The 27,490-nt window shown below is 43.3% G+C and overlaps 1 protein-coding gene across 1 annotated transcript; it reads right to left on the minus strand.

Annotated features, from left to right (window-relative positions):
- LOC124544965 (ankyrin repeat domain-containing protein 23-like) lies at nucleotides 1–27,490 on the minus strand. The gene is made up of 3 exons (XM_047123712.1): nucleotides 27,081–27,490; nucleotides 19,585–19,710; nucleotides 1–684 (listed from the first exon to the last, which is right to left on the minus strand). Exons 1-3 carry the CDS (start codon nucleotides 27,488–27,490, stop codon nucleotides 93–95), a joined length of 1,128 nt encoding a protein of 375 aa, XP_046979668.1. The 3' UTR covers nucleotides 1–92.

A 27,490-nucleotide genomic window follows, 5' to 3' on the forward strand; every position in this document is an offset into this window, starting at 1 on the left:
TTTAAATTTATCACATTCTATATTTCAATAATGAACAAAAGTCATGGAGTTCTTTTCGTTTTACTCCAAGGATGTCTGTCGGATTGCTAGCTTCACATTAGCATGTCTGTCAGCTGCTGGTGGTTGTTCTGCCTGGCGAGGTCCAGTGGTGTTTCCCCGTCGTTATTCCTGGCCAGACGGTCGGCTCCAGCCTCGAGCAGTGCAGAAGCCGCCTCTGCGTGGCCGTTCTCAGCCGCATTATGCAACGGCGTGTCCCCCCACTGATTCCTGGCGCTGTGGTAAGGAGTGGCCGCCAGCAGCAGCCGCACCACAGTCTCGTGGCCATGATATGCAGCCACATGCAAGGGCGTACTCTGCGTTTTGTTCCTGGCATCAGCCTCCGCCCCTGCCTCCAGCAGAAGCCGCACCACAGCCTCGTGGCCACTGTATGCAGCCTTGTGCAGGGGTGTGCTCTGCCAGCTGCTGCACCTGGCGTTCACCTCTGCTCCACCCTCCACCAGGCACCTCGCTGCCTTCAGGTGCCCCTTGTTTGCTGCCCAGTGGAGAGTGGTCCACCTGTCTTCGTCCTCATCCCTCGCCCTGACATCCGCACCAGCTGCCAGCAGTGTCTGCAGCTCGCCGACTGAATCCTCCTCCTTCGCAGCCTGCATCAGCCTGCTGTTCTTCTCCTTTTCAGGAAGGCTCCTGTGGAAAAAGGGCAAACTGTCTAATTTTTCTCCAAGTACACACTTCTGATTAAGAATACTGCAGAAGAACCTGAGATGAGACCAGTTCCAAAAAGCAGATCTGTCCAACCACCACTAACTAATCTGCAATTTTCACCACTGAAACAGATGCCTTATGAAGGTGTAATAGTCCTATATGCTGCAACCCCATTTTTAGTACACCCAAACGTGGCACTCAAACAGTCATGTCATCAGGTATTTAAATTTCCTGTCATAGCAGTTCTATTATTTGCAAATTTATCAAAACAGCCTCATCAACAGAGTCAGCTAATGCTGAACAGGGAACAATTTAATCCAAATATTTCAGATATAGGAATAGCTGTAGATTACTTTTTTATCCATGCACACAAACACATGTTGGCATATACACATGTACAAGATTGCTGAGAAGAGTCTTTGCATGATAACAAGCATATCCACAAGCAGTCTCTCACACTCATGTGCACACACATTCACAAGTACACATACACAGAACCACACCACCACACCTCCCCCTTACACACACTCACACACGTACAAATACAAACATACTCTTAACTTAATTTCTTGTAGCTGTAATGTGTCTAAAGGCAACAGAAAATCTTGCAGTTTTTGAAAGCAAATTAATGATTCATGTGCTTGGTTGGATTACTATTTGTAGTAGAGGTCCTGAAAACTGTAGTCCTGACACTGCTTATGTATTTACTGATGAACACCTCATGTCCTTCGTGTGTGACAGCCTCATTACAATGAGTTTCCTTCACAATACCTACATTATGACTGTATGAACAGCGTTCCATTCTGTCTGAGATTCGAGTCACCCTCAGGCATGGGTTTGTGTGCTGTCCTTGGCGTGAGTTAGTTTCAGTGAGATTAAGTAGTGTTTCAACCTAGGGACCGGTGACCTCACAATTTGCTCCCATAGGAACTTACCACCTACCTGCATTCTATGTCATCATGAATAAAATGTAGCAAATTCTTTATAGTCTAGACTCTAAAGCAACTGGACTACAAATTCGTACTATTACTCTTGCAAGTGAGATAGTATAGCTTACAAATGCAACAGAACGTAAGCAAAGTGGACAGAATATGGGGAAATGTTGATGGAGAAGATGAAAGACTTTAAAGAGAGAGTCTGGGAGTGGATTATGCCATCCTAGTACATAATACTGAAAGTCTAGACTCAACCCTACAAAACACACCCTTCTGTGCCTCTCCCAGGCCGCCTCCAGTCTAGTGGGATGAAGAACACAAGACGGCAGCTAACAAGGGGAGACAATCTCTAGACACCTATAAGCGACAGGCCACGGAGGAAAACTTTCTGTTCTTTAAACATATGGAAGCAAAGGCGCACCATCTATACAAAAATAAAAAACGGAACCTGCTGACACTTACGTAATATCTCATCTACTCAATGATTCATGACTATCGTTTGGAATAAAATCTAGAGAATATGTATTAATACAGCAATGGGAAAACTACAGACAACATCTAAAATCTTCTTTGAAAACATTTTATGCAACTTGACCCCAAGCGGATCAGAAAAGCAGAAAGCGTGTTCATGGTAGAGCGTCAGCTGGAACATCTACTAAATGGGAATTTCTCCCTGTTGGAAACGCCTCGAGCAATAGCGTGCAGAAGGACTATGTGGCCCGGACTGAGTGCCTTTGATTGCTCCAACACATGTCAGAGAAGGGATGAATACGTTTATTGAACGTTTTAAATAAAATATGGACCAAGCAAACCTACAACCCAGAAATGAAGACTGCTCGAATGTTACAAATACACAAAATGCCTCAGTACTCTCCATCATACAGTGCATTCATCCATTCCTAGGTCTCGTTAACACACGATAGAGAAATGATAGGGTGGAAAGATAGTCTAAAAGCACTCCTCCTTGGACAAACGGGTTTTAGGAAGTGTAACGGCGCAGCTTAAACACTGGTACTATTATCATTGATATACTAGCTGCGTTAAGTGACAATCAGTATTTGCTAGCAGTGTATACGGATACGAAAACCGATTATGGAATTTTTATTATGCCGCTATTGATAAATGGGTACAATAATCATCACATCCCGCAGTCATTCATTCACAGGCTATACCGATTGTTTTCCGATAGAACCCAGATTGTACAAGACACTATGAAACAGTAGGACCAAGGAGAGAAAGCAAAAGGATATTAAAAGGCTCACCATTCTGTTTCGTCTATTTACGTCAGAACGTCATTCAGTGTTTCACTAAAGTGCAGAATGTAGTTGCATGCAGAATGCAGATGGTTTATATATTTTATATATTTTAACGCTGTGATAGTGTTCAGTGAATGGCTGAATGAGGACTGCCTCGACATGTTGCCTGATAAATCAGCTGTGTGCGTATACATGAGACATAGGCTTAACGAAACAAGACTTGTAAGACTAGGACTTTACATTCTCTCTAAAGAGTGGTCAAGTATTTAGGGCTTTATACCCATCATAAGTTAATATGATCACATCACACAAATCACGTAATCAACAAATTCGAAGGTGCCAGGGAAATCCGTTGGACTGTTACAGGAGTTCGTTGGGAAGCACACTCAAGAACATTCGTTAGCATATTTAGCGCGCAAATAATACCTTACTTGGATTATGGATGGATCTGTTACAGTTCAGAGCGCATAATTTACTACAAAAACTGTGTGTTACTGTGAAGCTGCCAGAGCATCCAAATCGACTCCAACTAACGCATGGCTAATAAAAGTAAATGTATTTCCGGCGCAGGTCTAATAACATTTCATCACTGTCAAATTCTTCATCAGATTCCTCCTAGAACGTTCTCACATCTTAAATGAAAATTTGATAACAGAGATTAAAGTGCTATGCAGGCATGAATACGAAGAAACTACCACCTTTAGCAGAATTTTACATCGATGATCCCTCCTTCTGCAAATACGTGGCCACTTCGCAAAATATAAGATGCTTCAGCACGTCCTATGCTCACACCTTACTGAAGCTGAATATCAAGACTCAATTTCGTTTCAACCAAGATACACTGAATGAGAAAATTTTAGCTCGAAAACCTTCACCTGGACGATCCTCATGACTGATCTACGAGGGACGGATCTAAATAAAAAGAGGGGCAGGAAGTGCATTTGTAGATGCCAAGGCTAATCGCTGAGGCAAATTCAAGCTCCCTGAAGTTGCGTCCACACTCCCTGAAGAACTCAAAGCGATTTTAGACGGATTTAAATACGCTAAAGAAGTGCAAGAAGAAAAAAATCAATTCTATCAGACTCACATTCAGTGATGGTGCTGTTAAAATGCTACCATGCCGATGTACCGAAAATTATCCAGTATATCGCATTATACAAGCGATGCAGGAGATTTCCTGCATAAATAAGATATTGGAAACTTGTGGTAAGTTCCTATGGGACCAAACTATTGAGGCCATAGGTCCCTAGGCTTACATACTTCTTAATCTAACTTACACAAACTTAAACATACTCTAAGGACAACGCACACACACCCTTGCCCGAGGGAGGACTCGAACCTCCGAGAGGGGGCCAGCCTCGCGAACTACAGCAAGGCGCCTCAAACGGCACAGCAACCCCGCGCGGCTAAGAAATATGACGACCAACGTATTACGGCTCAAGATGCACAATAGAATAAAGATAAATGAAAATGTAGACAAGCTGGTCAGGAAAGCTCTTTACACCGCTGCAGCGAAATACGATGAAGTGCCACCCGACAATGTTCTTCACAGCATAAGAATTATAATCAGTGCCAGATGGAGTGAAAATCTACAACTGTTTGCGGCATTGAAGAAAGATGCTCTGCCTCAGTGGTAGCTAATCTCCCATCACGAACTAAATACCAAAATCGTAGATGTAGTAGAAACTTTGCACTGAGATAACAAAAGTCGCCGAATACCTCAAAATACCGTGTCCTTTTGCCTGGCACAGTGCAGCCGCTCGGTATGGCAAGGACTCAACAAGTCGTTGGAAGGCCCCAGCAGTCGTCTGTAACAGCAAAAGTATTGCCGGTGTAGAATGTTGTCAACGAACTGGCCTCTATGTCCCATAAATTATATATGGGATTCATGTTGGGCGTTCGAATTCTCCAGAATGGGTCGCAACTGTTTGCGACAGGTCAGAAGAACAGTGACGTGACGCAATGTTATCCACACAAATTCCATCGATTTCAGGAAACATGAAGTCCATGAATGCCAGCAGATGGTCTCCAGTAGCCGGAAATAACCATTTCCAGTCAATGACCTGTTCAGTAGGATCAGAGAACCTAGTTCATTCCGTGTAAATACAGCTCACACCATTAAGTAGCCACCACCAGCTTATACAGAGCCTTAATGACAACCTGGGTCCATGGCTTCGTTGGGCCTGCACATCACTCGAATCCTACCATCAGCTCTTACCAACTGAGATCGGGACTCATCTGACCAGCCCGCGCATTTTCAGCCGATATGGTCACAAGGCCAGGAGAGGCACTGCAGGCGATGCCGTGCTGTTGGCAGAGGCACACACGTCGGTCGTCTGCTGCCATAGCCCGTTAACGTCAAATTTCGCCGCACTGTCCTAACAGATACGTTCGTTGTACGTCCAACATTTCTGAAGTTATTTCAGGTAACGTTCCTTGTCTGTTGGCAGGTACAACTCTACGCAAACGCCTCTGCTCTCGAACTTTAAGGAAGGCCATCAGTCACAGTGTGGTCTGTGGTGGGAGGTAATGCCTGATATCTGGCATTCTACGCACACTCTTGACACAATGGATCTAGGAATACTTGATTTCCGAAAAAGAATGTCCCATGACTATAGCTCCAAAGACCCTTCCACATTCAAAGTCTGTTAATTCGCCCCATGCGACCATAATCACGTCGGAAACCTTTCCACATTAATCACCTGAGTACAGATAACAGCTTCGCCAATCCTCTGCCCTTTCATACCTCATGTACATGATAGTATTGGGACAAGTGGGGCATCAGGTCACTCTGCATTGTTGCCAGATATATCCAAGATGGCGCCGATGACGTCGTTCAATATGGAGTCGTGTAGACTTGCTACAGCGCATGATGTCATCCAGGATGGCAGCCATGACGTCATTAAAGATGGCGGGAAGTTTGAAGTTTGGCAGGAAAGTGCCACGCCCCCCTTCCCCAAAAAATTGCTGTAATTTCAAGTACCAACAGGATAATGCACAGTACCTACATTATCTCTACTAAGCATAGAAAATCGCTCGAAGATAGACAACTTTGTTTATCTCAAGTAAAAAAAGTCATCCGACCTCCACTTCCTCCTATGAACTGGCACCAAGTTTGAATTTTGGCGGTAAACAAAGTTTACTTGGGATTTCGCTCTTAATCTGAGAACATGGCCTGAATGAAAGTACACTTGTACTAACCTCAGTCGCCATCTCCTCCTAAGGATTCTTGGGAAAAACGGTCTTTATTATTTAAACTATTTCATGCAGGTGTGTTCCCCAATGGGTCTAGAATCCAAGTGACTTAGTACATTTCGTCGCTGCCAGAGGGCGCTACCATGACGTCAGGTGATGACGCAAGTACAGTTATGTATGATGGCGGCAAACATTGTGTTCACCACGAGGTCTAGTACTCAGTACCATCAGCAGAGGACACTGTCCTCCGTTTCGTGACGTAAACAAGATAGCGGGGGTAAATGGCGGGAAAACGACTCTGGACAAAAGTCTTTATTTTAGTCTCTCCTACACGAGATCTATAGTCCAACTGGCCTAGTGCACAATACTGCCACCAGAGGGTGCTATCATCCCTCATGTGATATAATCCAAGCTGGTGATCTGGAGGGGGGGGGGGGGGGGGGGAAATGGCGCGATGACGACTCAAGGCGCTGTGCTGCTGAGGAGAGTAAGGAAGGAGTGTATTTATTTTGGAACATTTTATTTAGGGATGGAGTATATTTATCACACTGACATGAAACACTCATCCTGATTTGCTTTGGGTCAGAATACACAGTTTGCAGATACCCAAACAAATAATCTTAGAACACAATGGCAAATTGCTCCTAAATAATGCAGTACTGCCGGCTGCGGTGGCCATTCGGTTTTAGGCGCTCCAGTCTGGAGCCGCGCTGATGCTGCGGTCGCAGGTTCGAATCCTGCCTCGGGCATGGGTGTGTGTGATGTCCTTAGGTTAGTTAGGTTTAAGTACATCTAAGTTCTAGGGGGACTGATGACCACAGCAGTTGAGTCCCATAGTGCTCAGAGCCATTTGAGCCAATGCAGTACACAGACTTGTAGGCACGCTCGGTACTCGTAAACTGCCCAAATAACGCAGAGTACAGCCTACAGATGTGCTCACAAAATAATGTAATCGACACACTCAAGCACCCTCAGCACTCCCTGTCCAGTTTAGAGTACAGAGAGTCCCAACGAAGTAACTCGGCCACAGCTGTCAAACCACGCACAGCTGCCCTCGTGTGTGAGGCAGCGACATCCCTTTCATACTTGATGCCTGAGAAATTCCTATCGAAATACATATTCACCTAGACGCCGATGATGACGCGATCGGACATGTTAGAATTGCCCTAACGCTGTGGTAGAATAGCACAGGCTGCTCTCCCCCCTAGCGCTTGTAATGGACCATACATGACGAGATCAGCCATACGTACCTGGCCCAGCATGGCACACACCACATCTCCCGGCCAAACGTCTGCATGTCGGCTCGCCATCTAACAATGTCCCCAATGTTATTCATATGTCACATGGCTTTCTAAAGAAAACATACGAGCCAACTCGACGTCTCAGGAATTGTATTGTGTCCCAGAAGTACTTAACGCTCGCTTTCTGGATGTCTCAGCTTTTATGCACGAAAATTTCTACTCTAACAGAACCTGTTTACGAATCTTCTCAAATTTCCACTTAATCCCAAAAGCCGCACGAGACATACTAAGAACTAGTTCGCTGTTCGGTGGTCTAGACGAGGTCAAACTTAACTCCAATACATTCCTACACTCCAACAGGCCTCTGCATTCGGACGGCTGCTGTCATTAATGGGAACCGAGAATCATTCCCACCACAGGCAAAGCATACACAGAAACATTCCGGAAAACTGATCACATATATGTTCCATCATTGTACTTACAATTAAATGTTATGATCGCAGTCTCAATTGAACGGCATTCGACGATGAGGGAAGTATTGGAAATATACCCTGTTGACTGCTGTGGCTCTGGAAATATCCACACCTTCCTTATGACTGGATATACTCTTCCCTTTGCTATCACAGCACTCAAAGTCAAATCCATACCTTCCCTACAACAGGGCATTGTCATATCCTTTTCACAAACACATACTTTATAAACCTGATGCTCAAATGTTTACGTATCACGCACCCACCACTACTACTACTAAGTGTAATACTTCGTGAATAAATGATTGCCTACAACACGAAATAATACTGACCGAAAATAAACGATGGGTGTGCCTGTCTCTTATGTGGTTCTTACGAGTCCTACCACTGTGTCATGGAAAGAGAGACGTAACCAATCAGATGTTAAAGAAAAAGCCTGATCCCAACAACTACTGCATGTTACTCTCACAAGCGCTCTTGGTTCTACAGGTGCACGCAGGTATCCATATTAAAAGCTATATGCGCTTTACAAATCGTGCTACAACATTACCTCTGAATGAGGTGGTCCTCTTTTTCCTGGACTATGATTGTAGGAATGTGTAAGCCAACAATGCAACCTCAGGATAAAATCAATGAACTTTGAAAGTGATTCGACTAAGGAACATGGCATGTGAGCTGTATTTGCTACTCCTTCACACCAACCCCAACTACATCATTCTTTAGTATTTGCAACGCATTCTGTGTCGAGACCATATCAGAGGTTCTGTCATATATGCATTGAGTCATAGTCGATGGCTGATTCAGAACGAACATAAACAGCAGTAGTAGAGCATGTGCTGATTCAGGTCATAAGAAGAAAAATGTACAGTAGCATCTCAGATCTCTAGTATTACGCTATATGTTAGAAATTCTGTCCATCATTTGTTATCAGGTCTTTCCATTCAAGCACATACGTGCATAGGCTCACACCCACAAGTGAATCATATTTCAGGCTCTCTCATATCTCTGAAGGAGCCACCTTCATCGAACCTATCTGCTACAGTAAAATCACATCTGGTTTTAGTCACACGCTAAATATCTTACAGCTGCACTCATTTCTACAGCTTCTTCCACATGATTGCTTCAACTTAAGTCGGAAGTGAGCGGAAGTTGGAGAAAGACATATCCAACACCTTCTGCACACCATGTAGAAAAAGAACGACCTGAGTTACTGCAACAGGACCATGTTTTCAGCATTCAGTGGAAATGCGCGCAATGTGCTACGTCCCCAAACTGGATACAAGTACTACAGATCCATGTCCATAAAAATCAATCAGCCGAACATGATATCATTATTCCCTATCCCCCAACAAAAGAATTACGAACTATAAAAGCTCAGACGATTTAGAAATCACCAAGGCGCTGATGGGGGTGCAATGACGCAGAGCTGCGGTATGCGTCCAGTGTGGAAAAATAGATTTCACAATACTTCCCCAGAATAGCGTAGCCGCAGCCTTCCAATCATTCCTAAGGGGCGTACCCAGTCCCTCACATCAAACTGCTACTGCTACTGACTGTATGACATGATCCTAATAAATATACAGGCACGGCAGAGACCACTTTAAAGTTTGATCACCTATACTCTAGACAAATGATCGTATGAGACGCTCCCTCTGGTCTTGTTTAGTTGTTTCAAACACTGTTTTCTAACACGATTTTGTACAACATCAAACATTTAATTCTTCTGACATGACTTCGATACCTGTGTCGGGTTCTAAACTGACATTAAGACGTTCTGATCCACGGCCTGTCACAGGAAACAAGACATCGCACTGTGTAACTCTTTTTGCTACTCCAACTACCATAACACGCGACATATAGTGGATGATTTTAAATAAAATACAGTTACAAGTTAAGGAAACTAGAATAGTTTGGCTGCGTTGTGGAGAGTTTCCAAACTTATGTCGGAAAGCTGTTGACAACCTCGACATTTAAACTCATATGTCACAATGACGAAATAGTTTATGGCTTTGAGTTCTACTTCGAGTGATTCCTCATTTTGCACTCGTGTACACGATCACTGTTTCGCTGCTACCAACCCCCAGAAGCTGCCACCCATCCACAAAACCCGCTCCCCAGCTCAAACAAGCTTTCTCAGTCAATCATTAAGTGGTAACCAACAGCGCACCAATGCACAGATGGGATGGAAAAGACACCGCCGATGTACTGTAATATTAAGCAACACACTGGACAGCACGAACAATTTTAGCAATTTTACTTTATTCCAACACCCGCCAATCATGTGACAGCATGTTTCCCCAATTTCAGTATCATAGCTAAACCATCCCTTCTCTACTTTGCGAGTATGATTGTGAACATGGCTAGCTGACTGCTCAGTACGCCCAGTCACTGTTAATTCTCGAACACACAAATCATCAGACTATACCAGCCTGCGCTCTACATACACTCCTGGAAATGGAAAAAAGAACACATTGACACCGGTGTGTCAGACCCACCATACTTGCTTCGGACACTGCGAGAGGGCTGTACAAGCAATGATCACACGCACGGCACAGCGGACACACCAGGAACCGCGGTGTTGGCCGTCGAATGGCGCTAGCTGCGCAGCATTTGTGCACCGCCGCCGTCAGTGTCAGCCAGTTTGCCGTGGCATACGGAGCTCCATCGCAGTCTTTAACACTGGTAGCATGCCGCGACAGCGTGGACGTGAACCGTATGTGCAGTTGACGGACTTTGAGCGAGGGCGTATAGTGGGCATGCGGGAGGCCGGGTGGACGTACCGCCGAATTGCTCAACACGTGGGGCGTGAGGTCTCCACAATACATCGATGTTGTCGCCAGTGGTCGGCGGAAGGTGCACGTGCCCGTCGACCTGGGACCGGACCGCAGCGACGCAAGGATGCACGCCAAGACCGTAGGATCCTACGCAGTGCCGTAGGGGACCGCACCGCCACTTCCCAGCAAATTAGGGACACTGTTGCTCCTGGGGTATCGGCGAGGACCATTCGCAACCGTCTCCATGAAGCTGGGCTACGGTCCCGCACACCGTTAGGCCGTCTTCCGCTCACGCCCCAACATCGTGCAGCCCGCCTCCAGTGGTGTCGCGACAGGCGTGAATGGAGGGACGAATGGAGACGTGTCGTCTTCAGCGATGAGAGTCGCTTCTGCCTTGGTGCCAATGATGGTCGTATGCGTGTTTGGCGCCGTGCAGGTGAGCGCCACAATCAGGACTGCATACGACCGAGGCACACAGGGCCAACACCCGGCATCATGGTGTGGGGAGCGATCTCCTACACTGGCCGTACACCACTGGTGATCGTCGAGGGGACACTGAATAGTGCACGGTACATCCAGACCGTCATCGAACCCATCGTTCTACCATTCCTAGACCGGCAAGGGAACTTGCTGTTCCAACAGGACAATGCACGTCCGCATGTATCCTGTGCCACCCAACGTGCTCTAGAAGGTGTAAGTCAACTACCCTGGCCAGCAAGATCTCCGGATCTGTCCCCCATTGAGCATGTTTGGGACTGGATGAAGCGTCGTCTCACGCGGTCTGCACGTCCAGCACGAACGCTGGTCCAACTGAGGCGCCAGGTGGAAATGGCATGGCAAGCCGTTCCACAGGACTACATCCAGCATCTCTACGATCGTCTCCATGGGAGAATAGCAGCCTGCATTGCTGCGAAAGGTGGATATACACTGTACTAGTGCCGACATTGTGCATGCTCTGTTGCCTGCGTCTATGTGCCTGTGGTTCTGTCACTGTGATCATGTGATGTATCTGACCCCAGGAATGTGTCAATAAAGTTTCCCCTTCCTGGGACAATGAATTCACGGTGTTCTTATTTCAATTTCCAGGAGTGTATTTCTAAGACCTCGACCGTACTTAATTTACGATCCATCTCTGAGTGTGGGAGTCACAGAGCATTCTCGCTGTCTTAGGGTAAAATTAGATAGTGAAAGACCATCCTCACAATGTCATTGAACAGCCCACCATGCAGCAACGTTACCCAATTAATCTGCAACCGATCAGAGGAAGAAGACCTCTACACTCCACGTCTCATGAATGAATTGAGCTTTCCGGTTCCTAACCCATCCAAGTGCACGAGATTTCTCGAGATGCGACCACGTCGAGGAGCTTAGCACTCCTTATCGATTTATAGTAACAGATTTCAAAGTGTCGTGATGTAGTAGTAGACAGTTAAGAACAAGAAACGATTCATTTTTATACCCGATGGAGTTCCAGACAGATAGATTTCGAGACATTTTTACGTAAATCATCCAAGCTCTCAACTCTGAAGTATTGTTCTAGAGTCTAGGATCGGTACCTACATGGTACTGGTAAGAGAGAGAACATAAACACATGCACTCCTAAGGCTATAATGTTCTGCACTTAAAAGGGGCCTATGATCTTAGATAGCCTACGTTTCCGACCTATCAGTCGTATAGAATGCAGCGTTGATATTCGATTGTGAGAAATATATTTCAAGCGCATGACACAACCCTCTTCCCGATTTCTCTACGATGAACTATCTTATCGAACTGTAAAACGAAAAACAAACTACTTCCGTAAAACACTCGCTCTGCATGATAGGAGCACATATAGCTTTGGGGAGACGCATAGTGTCCACTATTCACATCGGATCACAGTTCATAAATTTTACAATTCTTGCATCGGGCCTATGTAAAATGATAATTACCAGTGGGGGATACCTCCAACATGGAAACAGATAAACGCTTAGCAGCAGCGTCCTACATGTGAAAATTACAAGTCAATCCGTCACTAACTCTGCAAACACCACATCTGTCGGGCAATTGTGTAAAAGGGGATTGCAGAGCCTCACAAGATCCTACCGCTAACTTAGTTACGACGCTGAAGTCTCGATTTTACCGATGCGACAGGGAGGTTTGCATAAATCAAACCTCGTTTAGAGGATTGTGTCAATTTTCATCACTAATGATGATTGACAGGTTTACTGTTAGCGATCGCAAGTAGACAGTGCTTTAATCCACATGTGGTAACGTGGCTGTATAAGAGTAGGACGTAGGCTATGTCACGGGACTGATACATCCGGACAGAACACTGGAAAAAAATTGATCTGCAGCAACTTTTCCTTCTCTAGAATGAATCAGTCAACCATTAAATCGTTCCTCGTTACATCTCAATCGATCAACCCATCCACTCTCTGTTATCCTTTAGCGCAGATGCAAGTAAGTGTAGAACTGAAGACTTCTGTCATCCTCGAAAGCACCAAATACAGAAGTCAACTCGCGTCTATCACTGATACCTCAATAGACACACAGTATAATACTGCCTCATTGAAAAAAATTGACTGTCTCCGTGAGTCCCTTCTTTTCGATGTCAGCGTTTTCCTAGATTCCTCATGTTGCCGCATACTTGTTCCCATGCACAAACTGTCTGGCGCAAACCAGAAGATACGCAAGTACAAGTAGCAGATAGGTTCGAGGAAGATGGCTCCTTCAGAGATATGAGAGTGCCCGAAATATGATTCAATTGTGAGTGTGAGCCTACGCTTGTATGTGCTTGAATGGAAAGACCTGATTCCAAATGATGGACAGAATTTCTAACATATAGCGTAACACTAGAGATCTGAGAAGCTAGTGTACATTTTTCTTCTTACGACCTCAATCAGCACATGATCTACCAGTACTGTTTATGTTCGTTGTCAATTAGTCATCGCCTATAATTCAGCTCATATATTGCGGCAACTCTGATATGGTCTCGAGACAGAATGCGTTGCAAATACTAAAGAATGATCTAGTAGGGGTTGGTCTGAAGAAGTAGCAAGTACAGCTTACATGCCATGTTCCTTAGCCGAATCACTTTCAAAGTTAATTGACTTTATCCTGAGGTTGCATCATGGGCTTAAAACATTCCTACGATCACCGTCACGCTATTTGCCGGAAAAAAGAAAATCACCTCATTCAGAGGTAATGTCGTGCCACGATTTGTAAAGTGGATATAGCTTTTAATATACTTGTGGTAGGGAAGGTACATATTTGACCGGAGTACTGTGATAGAAAAGGGAAGAGTATGTCCAGTCATATGGACGCTACTGATATTTCCAGAGCCACAGCAGTGAATGGAGTGTATTTCCGATACTTCGCACATTGTCGAATCCGTTCAACTGAGACCGCGATCATAACATTTTAATGAAGGTATAATGCTAGAACATATGTGTGACCAGTTTTCTGGAATGATTCCTTGTATGCATTGCCTATGGTGGGAATGATTGCCTTTCCCATTAACGGCAGCAGCCGTCCAAATGCGGAGGCCTGTTGGAGTGTAGGAATGTATGTAAGTTAACTTTGCCCTCGTGTAATCGTCCGAATAGCGAACTAATACATAGTATGTGTTGGGCGGCTTTCGTGATCAAATGGAAATTTGAGAAGATTGTGTATGGAGGTGCGTTTGCACTGGACTGTTATTCCGTCAAATGTCAATTGAGCGGCTGACTGCTTCTGCACATTTCGCGCCTTTATTTAGTTGAGAAGAAGATCGATTCTGATGTGTGCATCTAGCGTGTGGAAGACAAGTTTCCCTGTTCTCTAGACATGGGAAAGATCTTAGTTGGCTTGTAAATTATCTGGGTGATTTAGTGGTTTTCAGCATGCTGCACGTCGCTAAAGTTTGGGGTTTGTAGAGAAATAATTTCCAGTCTATACCTCGGGAATTGCGTTAGCGATCAGTAGGTTGCTGCCTAGTGCTTGATGTCGAGAAGTATTGCGAAAATGTTATAGTATTATGACGAAAATACCTGTGCTCTTGTAATCCACGAGTGTAGAGATGTGCGTAGAAAAGTGAGCAGGCAAGGATGCCGAGACAGTAATGCGTTTGTGCCGAGGGGAAGCGATTCTGAATTTGTAGAACAGTTCTTAGAGTGACTGCGTCCCACTGATGAAAAAGGGATCATTTTGTATGGTGGAGGATATGAACTGTATGTTTACTAGATCGACACGGTACTCGGTGATATATTGCTGGCGTGGTGATTGGTTTCACACTCCAATATTCTTGCGAGTCTCGTATGTATTCGATGATCAGCAGACAACTTTGCGAGGTTTAGTTGATGGTGCAAAATGCTGGTCAATTGGGAAATAGTATATTACCGCTGAATGTCGTGTCTGTAGAAAGAAAGAGAAGGTTGACGGTGTTTCCATAGAACTAGGGGAGCATCGTGACATATAGCCAGTGTGAGTGTAGGCATACCATAATTTTTTCGGATGCTGTACAGATATAAAAGATAAATGCACTGTATGTGTCAGATGTGTACATATTTTAAAGTTTCTGTGGCTTACATTGTGTAAAATGTGTATATATGGCATTTTAAAGTTACTCCGGTTTATGTTATGGCACGACTAGAGAGGATGACTGTGTGCCCTATCGTGAGGGTTGTATAGATTCAGCACATCGATAACCGTGAGGGTATGAGAGAGATTTTTTTACGTGGGCAATTATATGCACGATAGATAATGAGATTAGTTCCAGAACGACAGTCGTCAAGAGGAGACACTGTCTCTATACTGACAGTGTCAGACTGTAACAGCAAACGTAATATTTAATTGTAGTTACAGTGGGAAATATCTTCCTGGGTTGCAATATTTTTGAGAGTTTCGTATGTACGTGATAGTCTGTAGACATCTTCGTGGGTTTAATTGTCAATGCAGTTCAGCGATCTGTGCAAAATAACCACAGATAGGCCCAAAAACAATAGGTGGATGGTGCTTCGCTACCAGCAGCATCAGTAATTCGGCGTGTAAATTCGGTAAGAACCAATCCGAATGCTCGATCGATTGACATCTTTGGCACTGGGATAAAGGAGTCTCTACATAGCGGAGGGAACATTTGCGAATGTGGAAATCTGGAAGGGTAACATGTTAGGAGCGCTGGGTGAGTGCATTTCATGTTATTTTCGTAAACAGGTTCTGTTAGAGTAGGAAATTTCGTGCATACAAGCTGAGACATCTAGAAAGCAAGCGTTAACTGTTTCTGGGACACTATTCAAAATAACTTTTAGAAAGCCATGTGACATAAGAATAACATTGGGAACGTTGTTAGATGGCGAGCCGACACACAGACGTTTCGCCGGGAGAGGCGGCGTGAGCCATGCTGGGGCAGGTACGTATGGCTGAACTCGTCGTGTATGGTCCATTACAAGCGCTAGGGGGGAGAACAGCCTGTGCTATTCTATCAACAGTGGTAAAGACAATGCTGGCCTGAGGTGTCTCGAGTATGGGGACTGCATCTTGGAGTTCAGTGACGCCGGTATAACGGAGACTGCAGCTGTGTGAGAGCGATGGCACACACTGACTTGCGTACTGCGACGGCGTTGATCGCATTTCCGCGTGGTACAGCTTGGAGCGTCACCATAGGCGTGTAGGTGAACACGTATTTCGATTGGAATTTCTCAAGCATCAAGTATGAAAGGGATGCTGCTGCTTCATGCTTAAGGACAGCTGTGCGTGGTTTGACGGCTGGCGGCCGAGTCGCTTCGTTGGGGCTGTCTATACGCTCTACTGGACAGGGGGTGGCGGAGGGTGCTTGCACGCATTGATTGCATTATTTTGTGAGCAGGTCTGTAGGCTGTGGTATGCGTTATTTGGGCAGTGTACGAGTACTGAGCATATCTACACATCTGTGTACTGCTTTTTTTAGGAGCAGTTTGCCATTGTGTACTGAAATTATTTCGGTAGGTTAGGAGTCGTTTGCGTGTCTGCAGACTGTGTTTAGTGGTCCCAAGTAAATGAAGGTGAGTGCTTTGTGTCACTGTGGTAACTATACTCCATCCCTAAATAAAATGTTCCAAAATAAATAGAGTACACTCCTTCCTTACTCTCCCCAACAGCCATTTTCCCCCTCCAGACCATCATCTTGGTTTACGGCACATGAGAGATGAATGCACCCTCTTGTGGCAGTATGGCGGGACGGGGTGGTCGAGCGGTTCTAGGCGATACAGTATGGAAGCGCGCGACCGCTACGGTCGCAGGTTCTAACCTGCCTCGGACATGGATGTGTGTGATGTCCTTAGGTTAGTTTGGTTTAAGTAGTTCTAAGTTCTAGGAGCCTGATGACCTCACAAGTTAAGCCCCATAGTGCTCAGAGCCAATTGAACCATTTGTGGCAGTATGTGCACTAGTTCAGTTGGACTCTAAATTTCGTGGTGGAGAGACTGTCTGCAAAATAAAGACTTATGTCCAGAGTCGTTTTCCCGCCATTTGGACACACCACATGGAGTTACGTTACGAAAAGGACGACAGCGTCCTCTGCTGGTGGTACTGAGTCCTAGACCACGTGGTGAACACACTGTTGCCGCCATCATGGATAATTGTACTTACATCATCACCTGATGCCACGGTAGCGTCCTCTGGCGGCGACGAAATGTACTTAGTCAATTGGGCTTTGGACCCAGTAGCCAACACACGTGCATGAAATTGTTTACATAATGAAGAAAGTCCTTTTTCCGAAGAATCTTTAGGAGGTGGTGGCAACTGAGGTTCGTACAAGTGTACTTTCTTTCGCGCCATTTTCTCAGATTAACAGCGAAATCCTAAGTGTTTTTTGTTTACCGCCTAAATTCAAACTTGGCGCCAGTTCATATGAGGAAGTAGCGGTCAGGTGACTTAGGTTAGTGGAGGTAGATTTCGCGCGATTTTCTTTGCTTAGTAGAGATAACCGGAGGTGTGGCCATTATCCTATTGGAATTTGAACTTACAGCCTTTTTTCTGGGTGAGGGGGACGTGGCACTTTCCCAAGGAAATTCAAACTTGCCGCCATTTTGGATGACGTCATGCACTGTTGCCAAGTGCACACAACGCCATCTTGGATGACGTCTTCGCCGCTATCTTGGATACATCTGAGAACAATGCAGAGTGACCTGTGCCCCCTTGTCCCAACACTCGTGATATTACCGCCATGTGCATGTCGCTATCCCATGACTTTTGTCACCTCACTTTATAGTAACATTGGCACGACTTTGTTTCAGTCATGGGACACTCCGCCAAATCTCTACTACCTGAACATGGTCAAATCTTCTTCATGTGAATGCGGAAGTGAAGAAGGTGGTAATCACATTTTCTTCAGGTGCCACGAAAGGTATCAAGAATTTGAGAAACTATTACGGTATCTGAGGTCCTCTGTCTACGAACATTAAGATACTTCTAGCAACAGAAGGCACAGAAATTTATAGTTCCTCTACAGTTTTGTAACAGAGGGTCAAATAAGAATATAGGAAAAGAGAATTTCTTATAGTACACTAAATATGTTATATTTAGCGTACTATAACATAAGAAATTCTCTTTTTCTATATTCGATCATTGAGTTAAATCCAGTTTAATGAGATGTAACAGGTTAGTGTTGTTCCTTGTCTGAGGCTGGTTGTATGGTTCGCCGCTAAAAGCCATTAATAAATCTAAACAAAATGAATTCCATACTCATGAGCTGAACTCAAGTTGGAATACATGGTCAGAATCCAACGTTCTTTTTGCGGAACACTATTTAGGAAATTGATGGAAGCGGAATTTGAATGTGGACCCAAGACGATTCTGTTGCATGTTCTAAGGCAAAAACATAAAACGCAGTGGCTGGCCATATATGCGCCTCTGCCTGCTCGTTATCCATTGGCTCGTGAACAACACCCACCATTCCTATCCTGTATCATTACTGGTGTGGTGTACTGGAACTGCTTGTCCGAGGTGTAACCGCCACTATTGACATTTATTGCCAGCAACTGAGACGTCTTGCAGACGCAATCCGCGAACAACGGCCAGGAAGACTGCGTGACGTGATACTGCTCCACGATAACGCCCGAACACATTATGCTAGACTGTCATATGCACCTGATCTTGTGCACCATTTTTACCTTCTGCGCTCTCTATGGAAAAATCGTGAAGGAACTTGTTTGCTGGATGAACATAGCTCGGAATTTGGCTCAACGAGTTATTCGACTCAAATCCACGTGATCGAAAAGTTGCTCCAGCGCTGGCAGACTGTTGTACATACTGAAGGAGGACACGTTAGTGATGACTGAAGCCTCTGTTATGTTGTGTTTAATTAACATATGGAAAAAGGCTACGAAATTATTCACCAACACAATAGAAGAGCGAATGGAAGTTTGAGCCAGCAGTGGTCGTCTGTTGAGGAGAGCAATACACGCATTCCGAGCCCAGCAGGGCTTAAGTTTTCAGGGCTCAGTAGTCTCTGAAAAGTCACTTAAACCTACATATACAAAATCTGAACACTCCATATCCTTATTCTGCTGCATTTTAGTTTTGTTTCCTTTTTCTTGCTTACAATTCCTTCAACATTTCTGTTTCAATATCACCAAATAATTATTTTCTACATTATTTACTGGCATAAATTGGAAGTGTATAGGAGTTTCAACGCATCAGCACCTTCTGTCTCACCTATTTGCTAAATGATTCATTATCAGAGAGCCATCACCGAGAGAAGAAATTGCATCCAATGCATCAGTATATTCAGTACCTATGGAAAAGGATTTTGTTTTATTACATCTTTCCCTTATAAGTGCAGTGAATGATATCTTGATTCCTAAACTAAATACAACTCATCCCGTGAACCCAGAGAGGGATTTAAGGAATCCCTTAATCTATGGCTATTCACGACCAGAATTTATAAAAGGAGTAAATTCTCTCGATAATTATAGCCTCTGTGTTACCAAATATGCACTACAGCGCTATTTGATTTCCTTGCACTCAACCATTGGTTGATGCCCCGACAAGTCGCACTGTGTAGTGGCGGAACTCACCGCAGGCGAGAGACGGCAGAGTCATCTGGCGGAGGAGCGGTGCGGCTGGCCGTGGGCGGCGCAGCAGTGGCAGGGGTGCGGCCGCGGTCTCCCTGCGGCCCACTGCTGTCTGTAGAGGCCGGCGCGCTGCAAAGACAGACAGGCAGGGTGTGGTAAACTCTGTCCACTTGGGGGCCAGAGGACAGGTTACTACATGCATCGCTGCTGGGGGATCGTCCTCACACAAACAACAGAACACACACTGCCAATGACAATAGTAGGTCTGCTACAATGATTACCTTACCCTCGATCTAACCACTTTACACACTGCTTCTCCTGAGCTCCTCAGACCTGTAGTTTACCATAACAAATAACAAAAGAGAGTACAAATGAAACGTAGATACAAAGACTTCAGTTTTGCTAGATTCATACGAAAATCGAATACACAACAAGAATCACACGGAAATTGCGAATGTACTTATTGTGGTATTGGTTTAATCAAATGTTTCTGGTAGCTCATGTGTTATGGTCCAGGCTGTAGGAGGCTCACATGACAGTGAGGTGAGCAGCAGCTTTCGGACACACTTGTGAAGGAAATTCAAGTAAATGAAGTGCACAGAATTTTCCAAACCATTGTTTCCCATTCGTGTAATCAACAAATATCAAGTGCGCCTGCTTTTTCACTCAAGAATCTATGTATTTGATTCTATGTTTTGTTTTGTAACGATTGATATTAATGTTCACTCGTTACAACATCGTTGCAAATGTGTTGTACAAAACAAATGTTATGGTTAGACAGTGACGTATCTGACAAATATGCTACCTGTATGATAAAAGCTACCTGTATGGTAATATAGTTTAAATTTCCTGTGGGGTTGACTGTGGTGACTCACCAAACCATCGGAAAGTTTGATTTCGGTCGCCACCCTGGAATCCCACTATTAAGATGGGTCATTTCGGTTTGTGTTTCCATCCAACTGCCGTAACTCTCGCACTGACCACTACATGGCTACCAGCAGAATACAAACCACAACCACTGTAATAAGGTGTAATGTCCATGACGTGATATTGGCAGGTGCACGTGCCATGAATGCTCACCAAAATCGAGCACCCCAGTGGTGAGAGGCCAGGAGACTCACTGAAATGAAGCATCCTGATGGGAACACAAAGCTATTACATCCTCATCATTGTTCCTCGATCATGCTACACATAGTTTAGAGCCAGACACAGAAACGGCTAACCACACTGCTGTGTACAGTCAAATTTGCAGCTCTAAATTTCGAACGTGAATATTGACCTTTAAGACACAAAAATTTACATTTACGTCTTCAACGAAATCTACAATGAAATATGTCGGTTCTTAATTGTACAGACTGGAACTCTTCGAATTCAACTATTAGAGCGCCAATTACCATGTATGGAAATCAATGGTTTGGTTAACGGGCAATGCCATGTCAAATCAAGTGCTACAACCTGACCCTCTCAGATTTTTTTAAAATTAAGTATGCATATATTACTCATAAATCATGACAAATTGATTTTTTCACATTTTTCTGACGAAAAGTTACTGAGTAATAGACCTTCAAAAATTGAAAAGATGACAAATTTTTTTTACTCGCAGAACAATATTGTTTTTCTCACAGCTCGTGTTCTAATTAAGCTAGAAAAATAAAATTTACTTCATTGGAAAGCTCTTTTAAATTATATATATATACACAAATTGTTAAAAAACATTGTTGAATTTACAGAATTTTGAAAAACTGTATTTTGAAAATTCTCAGAAAAATGTATGTGAAAGATGCACTTTACATCTACATATTCTAAAAGTATCAACTTTGGATGAGCATGGGATCACTATCAAAAGCAATTTTACATTAAGGGTGGTGATCTAAAAATTCGTAAAAACTAATTTATTTTAGATATTTGGCCGACTTCTCACCAGCTGTATCTTGCTGTAAAATGTGGAAATTAAAAATAACTTATAATTGCAAAAGAACACAAGTTTCATGCTTCTGTAATTAATAAATACAAAATGAAAACTTAAAAATAAATAAATAAATAAAACACAGAAAGATGAATACCTGAAATCAGACCTAAATTCAGTTAGTAATTACTATTATTTACTAATAGGCATCATATTAGTGCACTTCTTCATACTTCGAATTAATCAGTCTGTTGCACATCAACATTTCTACACTGGATAACTTATATGTTGGCCCTGTAGCAGTTTGAGGGTTCACGATTGCCACAGCTTCCCTACTGTTTATGCAATGAATGACTCGGGAATGTAAAAGATGGTGACGGTTCATGTGGATGTAAGAAACCGTGATTTCATCCTCCTCCTGATTTTTTCCAAGTACACAGGTTAACCACCAGTAAGAGATCCTTTTATGTCTTGGAACAGTATTGTATCACTGTCAGAAACTGTCACCATTTCAATTTTACTATCATCAGAGTTTGAATACACTTTTGTTATTATTTTGTCCTTGCTAAAAGGAATTGAAGTGTGAAGTTTTTTTGTCCCTACAATTTTGCAGCATTTCTCAAATCTCTCCATAACTTTCATTTCTTCATTTTTGTGATCTTTAGTAGCATACTTGAAGTTCATTCTTTCTATGTTATCCTTGGCAAACATATAAAGTTGTTTTGGTGTCATTATTTGATCACTGTATGGCCGTTGCAGACTTGCTCGAGCTGGAAGTCGTTTAACTGTTCCGTCAACACCATCACAAGCTCCCTTCCTATGCGAGGTGGCTCAAAAATGCCATTCAGCTTCACTTTGGAAATCATCTTCATGATGGCCTATTTTTATAGTGAGCTGCTGCTCCATCAGAGAAATAATGTATTTTTCTTGGTTTTCTACTGAATTTAACAGTCAGGAAGTCCATCAAGTATGATTGGAACAAATGCACAGCAACAGTGTCACGTGTTAGGCATTCTGATATCATTACAAGACTTGTGTGCTCGAGTTTGTTCCCATCCTTGTAATAAGCAACAATGGGATGAATCGTTGCTTGTATGTTTGTCCAGTGACAGTCTTGAACTTCGTCCTGGATGACAAAGGAGTAATTCTCAGAAAAGTCACGGATTGCTAACACCTCGCCTTCTTTAAGTCCATTTCTCAGTGTCTTTTTGGAAGGTTCATTGTTTACTAGCTGCAAATGAATGTCGTGTACGCGATTTTAATTTATCAAAAAAACAATGAATAAAGTTGTCAGATGATTTTATGATTGTTTCTAGAGATGTGTGATCAATGGAAACCCATTGCTGATAAGGTATATTATCTATATCATTAGTAATCAACAAATCTTGTAAATATGTCTTAAATGTTTCTGGGCCAGGGCAGAATTTACATTCACCAAAATGACAAGCAGGTAATGACGGATCACATACAACTCTTTCAATGCAGTCATTGTAAGTTTTTATTGGATTATCTTCATCCTTTGTCAGCATGAGTTTGAAGTTTTGATGGGTAGGACACACACACACACACACACACACACACACACACACACACACACACACACACACTGAGTGTACCACTACTTCCAGCTAAAACACAATTTTTGGGATGTAGGTCTGCAAACTTTGAAAATCCAATGTGGAGCTCTGGATGGTTGTCTGTAAAGTTCGTGTAAATTTCTTTCAAATTACTTAAACCTAGCCGTTTTTGTACTTGCTGTTTTTTTATCTTTCACATGTATTTTTTTGAGAAATTTAAAAATACAGTTTTTCAAAATTCGATAAACTCAGCAATGTTGTTTTTATAAACAGTAAATATATATACATATATACATTTTAAACTAATGATGGTTGGTATCATATAGAAACTCTTTAAAAGATCTTTCCAATGAAGTACATTTTATTGTTCTAGCTTAATTAGAACACGAGTTATAAAAAAAACAACTTTGTTCTGCGAGTCCAAAATTTGCTATTTTTTTCAATTTTTGTAAGTCCATTACTCGATAACTTTTTATCAGAAAAATGTTAAAAAAAGTAATTTGTGGTACTATTTATGAGTACTATAGGCATACTTAATTTCATTTTAATCTATTTGTTGATTTGACATGGAATGCATTTTTTTGGCATAGATTCGGTATATGCAATAAAAATGGGGGATTCCTGTTTCAAAATGAAACTTGAGACCACTCATGCAGGCGGCGTATACACATATAATGTTGTACCATACCATGTACACACACCAGTGTGTCTTTGAACTAACACATCACAAACCTTCACCGTTTACACATCATGAAGCCCATTGGGGACATGCTAGTTTCATAACTACAAAGTTGTGTGGGAAATTGATGTCATCATAAGCAAGCATGTTTTCTGCACGTTTGCGCAGTGGTAGCTACACCACTCAGGGACTATGCCTATCGGTATAGACTGTTCGTTTTGTGGCCACATCTCCACACTTAGACATCCAGTCTACTGCAGCCCAGGGAAAAATAAGCATTAATGACCTGCTCTTGGCAGACATAGTTTGAGGTACAAACGAACCTAAAAATATGCTACTCCTAATAGCTATAATAATTAGTCTATGAATGAAGTAGAGTAAATGTTCGTTATTTCTTATTATCAGATCTAAAACAATGAGAAATTAATTCAAAGTTTACACATCATGAAGCCCATTGGGGACATGCTAGTTTCATAACTACGAAGTTGTGTGGGAAATTGATGCCATCATAAACAAGTGGACAAATAAGATGCAGTTGTCCACGACACCTGATGCAATAAAGAAGATTTTGGTTATTAATTAAACATCGCTCCTATTTCAGTTATCAAGACTATTTCAAAACTTTACTTTGAATAACGCAGACAGAACTAGAGTTAAAGCTAATAAGTTAGTGTTACGATACTTTATAAAATATTGGACAGGTGAGTTTGAGTCAGAGATATTTCTCATTCAATTGAGTGTTGTAAACCAGTCAGGCTGCTTAGGCAACATTATATCAAATACAAAAGTTGCAGTTTATTAAGCAGCTCATTAACTATGGTATAAATATTTATACCATTTGAGATTTACGTGGTCCTAGGTTTGTACGGAGTATTTGTAATATGAGACAGTATGTAAGAAATAATATTTGCACCTGAACATTTCATCAGAGTTGAATTTGTTTGGATATAGTTCAGTAAGAACAACAGATGACATGGGGAAGATCGCAGTAGAAGGAAACACAGAAGAATACTTTATATGAGTTTCAGTAACACTAAGAAGTTCAAGCAACGCACGAACAATCGAGCAGAGATCTGTTGACTACTCCTCAAAGAAGCAACACAGTATTTTGATCAATAGAAACTCCTCCCAGTGTGTGTAGTAGACGGGTGTGTACTTAGCTACTGCATGTATCCTCAGGAAAAACTAAACAGAAACACGAGGGAAACGTGAATAAGGGATACGATGCTGTAGTTTTGGTCTAACTTCTTTACTAGAGTAGTCTTTTCGTGCTTTGAATGGGAACCACACCCTTCTTAGGGCCTAGAATACTGCCTAAAATTTATACCTAACTCAAGTACTTCGACTGGGGAAAGTAAGGGAACTGTGTTATGGAAACTACGGTTGTATTACATACATCTACCAAGGAAGCTAATGAGGGATAAGCAACATGCAAATTTGTAGTAGTGATGTGGGAGTAGTGGTTACTCTGACCATTTGCTTTACTACATCTAACTTACTGTGTCGTAACATCATAAATGATAACATAGTTGCTTGCCTGCTTGATCCATGCTACAGCCTGCTACGGAGTAGCTAGTATTGGGTGACATACTTGCTCCTCATGTTCATCTTCCCTGTACATAGCATGACACTATATATATTTACCCCCTCGCCCGCAGCAGCAGAGACAAAGAACAATGAAGACTCTTTTGCATCAACAGGTTAACAGTGACCCTGTACAGGAGACAGAAAAAGGCCAGTACACTTCAATGACCTGGCTGCAAACTGTAAACATCACTGTGTCTTCTTGTGTGTTGAACAGCACATAGTTGTATTCACGACTACAAAGGTTCCTGCTCTGCCCACAGTCAATGTATCTTTTATTTAGAGCATTGATACCGGAATCTAAATGCCCGGTTGTTCCATACATTGAATGTAATGGAGCTGATGACAGCAGGTAATGTTAAAGCAGTTTATAAAGCTATGAAATATTTGTCTATTCTTTGATTTTAATTAGATAGCTTACCTGTAATTAACCGAAGTTCAGTTATAGTATTGAATGAAGTTGATACATGAAGTTTAGGAAAACTTTAAGACATGTACCCTTACAGGCAGGAAATTACATCACCAAGAAGTGTGGCATAAACGAAAGCTTGACCTGAAAGATCATGTCAGTTCAGATTTCGGGCCAGTCCATTAAGAATGGCGCTAGTAGTGCCACTATAAGGATGAAAATCAGGATTGCCTTAAATGTGTACTGCAACGATCGTCAGCGTTAGTTACCTTAAGGGATTGGACAGAGCGAGTTGACTGGGACAAAGATGCCATCATCGAACTGCATCTGCAGCAACAACCTGAGCAGCAGTCGGCACCACAGTGACGCAACGAGATGTTAGAAATCGTTTATATCAAGGGACATCTCTGAGCCAGACGCCGTGTAGCGTGCACTCCACTGACCCCAAACTTCCGTCATTTGAGATTTCAGTGGGGTGATGAAAGAGCTCATTAGAGAGAAGGGTGGAGGTCTGTCGCATTTCTGATGGAAGCTGGTTCTACCTCTGTGCCAGTAATGGCTGGAAGTTGGTTAGGAGGAGGTCAATTGAGGCCCCGCAACCAACCTGTCCTCATGCTAGGAGCATTGGACCTACAACTGGAGTTATGATCATCGGTGCAATTTCCTGTGAGAGCAGGAGCACTGTCATCATTATCCCATGCACCCTGACTGCAAATGCGCGTCAGTCTGGTGAATCGACCTGTTGTGCTGCTACTCATGAACAGCGTTCCAGGAGGTGTTCTTCACCAGGATAACGCTCGGTCAGTAACAGCCGTTGTAATACACCATGCTCTACAGAGTGTCGACATGTTGCCTTGATATGCTCGATGGCCTTATCCACCTCCAATCGGGCACTTATGGGTCATCATTAGATGGCAACTCCAGTGTCATCCACAAACAGCGCTATCTCTCCCCGTATTGACGAACCAAGTGCACCAGGCAACGTACTCCATCACACAAATTGACATGTGGTAACTGTACAGTACAATGCATTAACTTTCGCATTCTTGCATTCAACATTTTGGCGGTTACACTGCTTATTAACTAGCCAGAATGTCACATTTGCAATGGAAAATCTGGCGCTTACATTAACATGTCATCTTAATCAGTTACGTATGTTACCTAGAGAAACGTGTTCCCAAAATTTCATTGCTCCACATTTAATAGTTTTTGGTGTTGTGATTTTTTTCCTGTAAGATGTGTCTATGCTCTAAAATACTTGTACACTAAGTATAATTATTAGCTCGGAAATACAAGAACACACAGAAATGTGCAACACAGATAAGTGTCTCGTTACAAGCTTACCTTGTTTCTGCTGAAGGATCCGCGAGCAGCTGACCCAGTGTGACGATGTCTTCAGGCTGAGTGCGCACTGCGTCAGCCCAGCCCTGTGTGGTCATAACCTGGAAGGCGTTGGCCTTTATGAAGTTAACGGCGGCCTGCCTGAGGCTGGTGCAGGAGTGCCTGATCGCCACAACAGCTGCGGCCGCCGCAGTCTCGACGGACAGCTGAGCTGCCACGAGCTGCTCGCACCGAGCCTTCAGGGCCGACACGCCGTATTTATCAGCGGCTACCAGCATCTGGGGGGCCAGGCTGGGCAGCTGAGGGGCCTGGAGGGTGTAGAGGTAGGCGACCAGCTGGCGGAGCACCGGGCCCTCCACGTCCGGGACTGCGACCTCACCGGTGCTGGCTTCCAGTGTGTCGTGGCGAATCAT

Source organism: Schistocerca americana, chromosome 8, assembly GCF_021461395.2.
Source record: "Schistocerca americana isolate TAMUIC-IGC-003095 chromosome 8, iqSchAmer2.1, whole genome shotgun sequence".
NCBI lineage: Eukaryota > Metazoa > Arthropoda > Insecta > Orthoptera > Acrididae > Schistocerca > Schistocerca americana.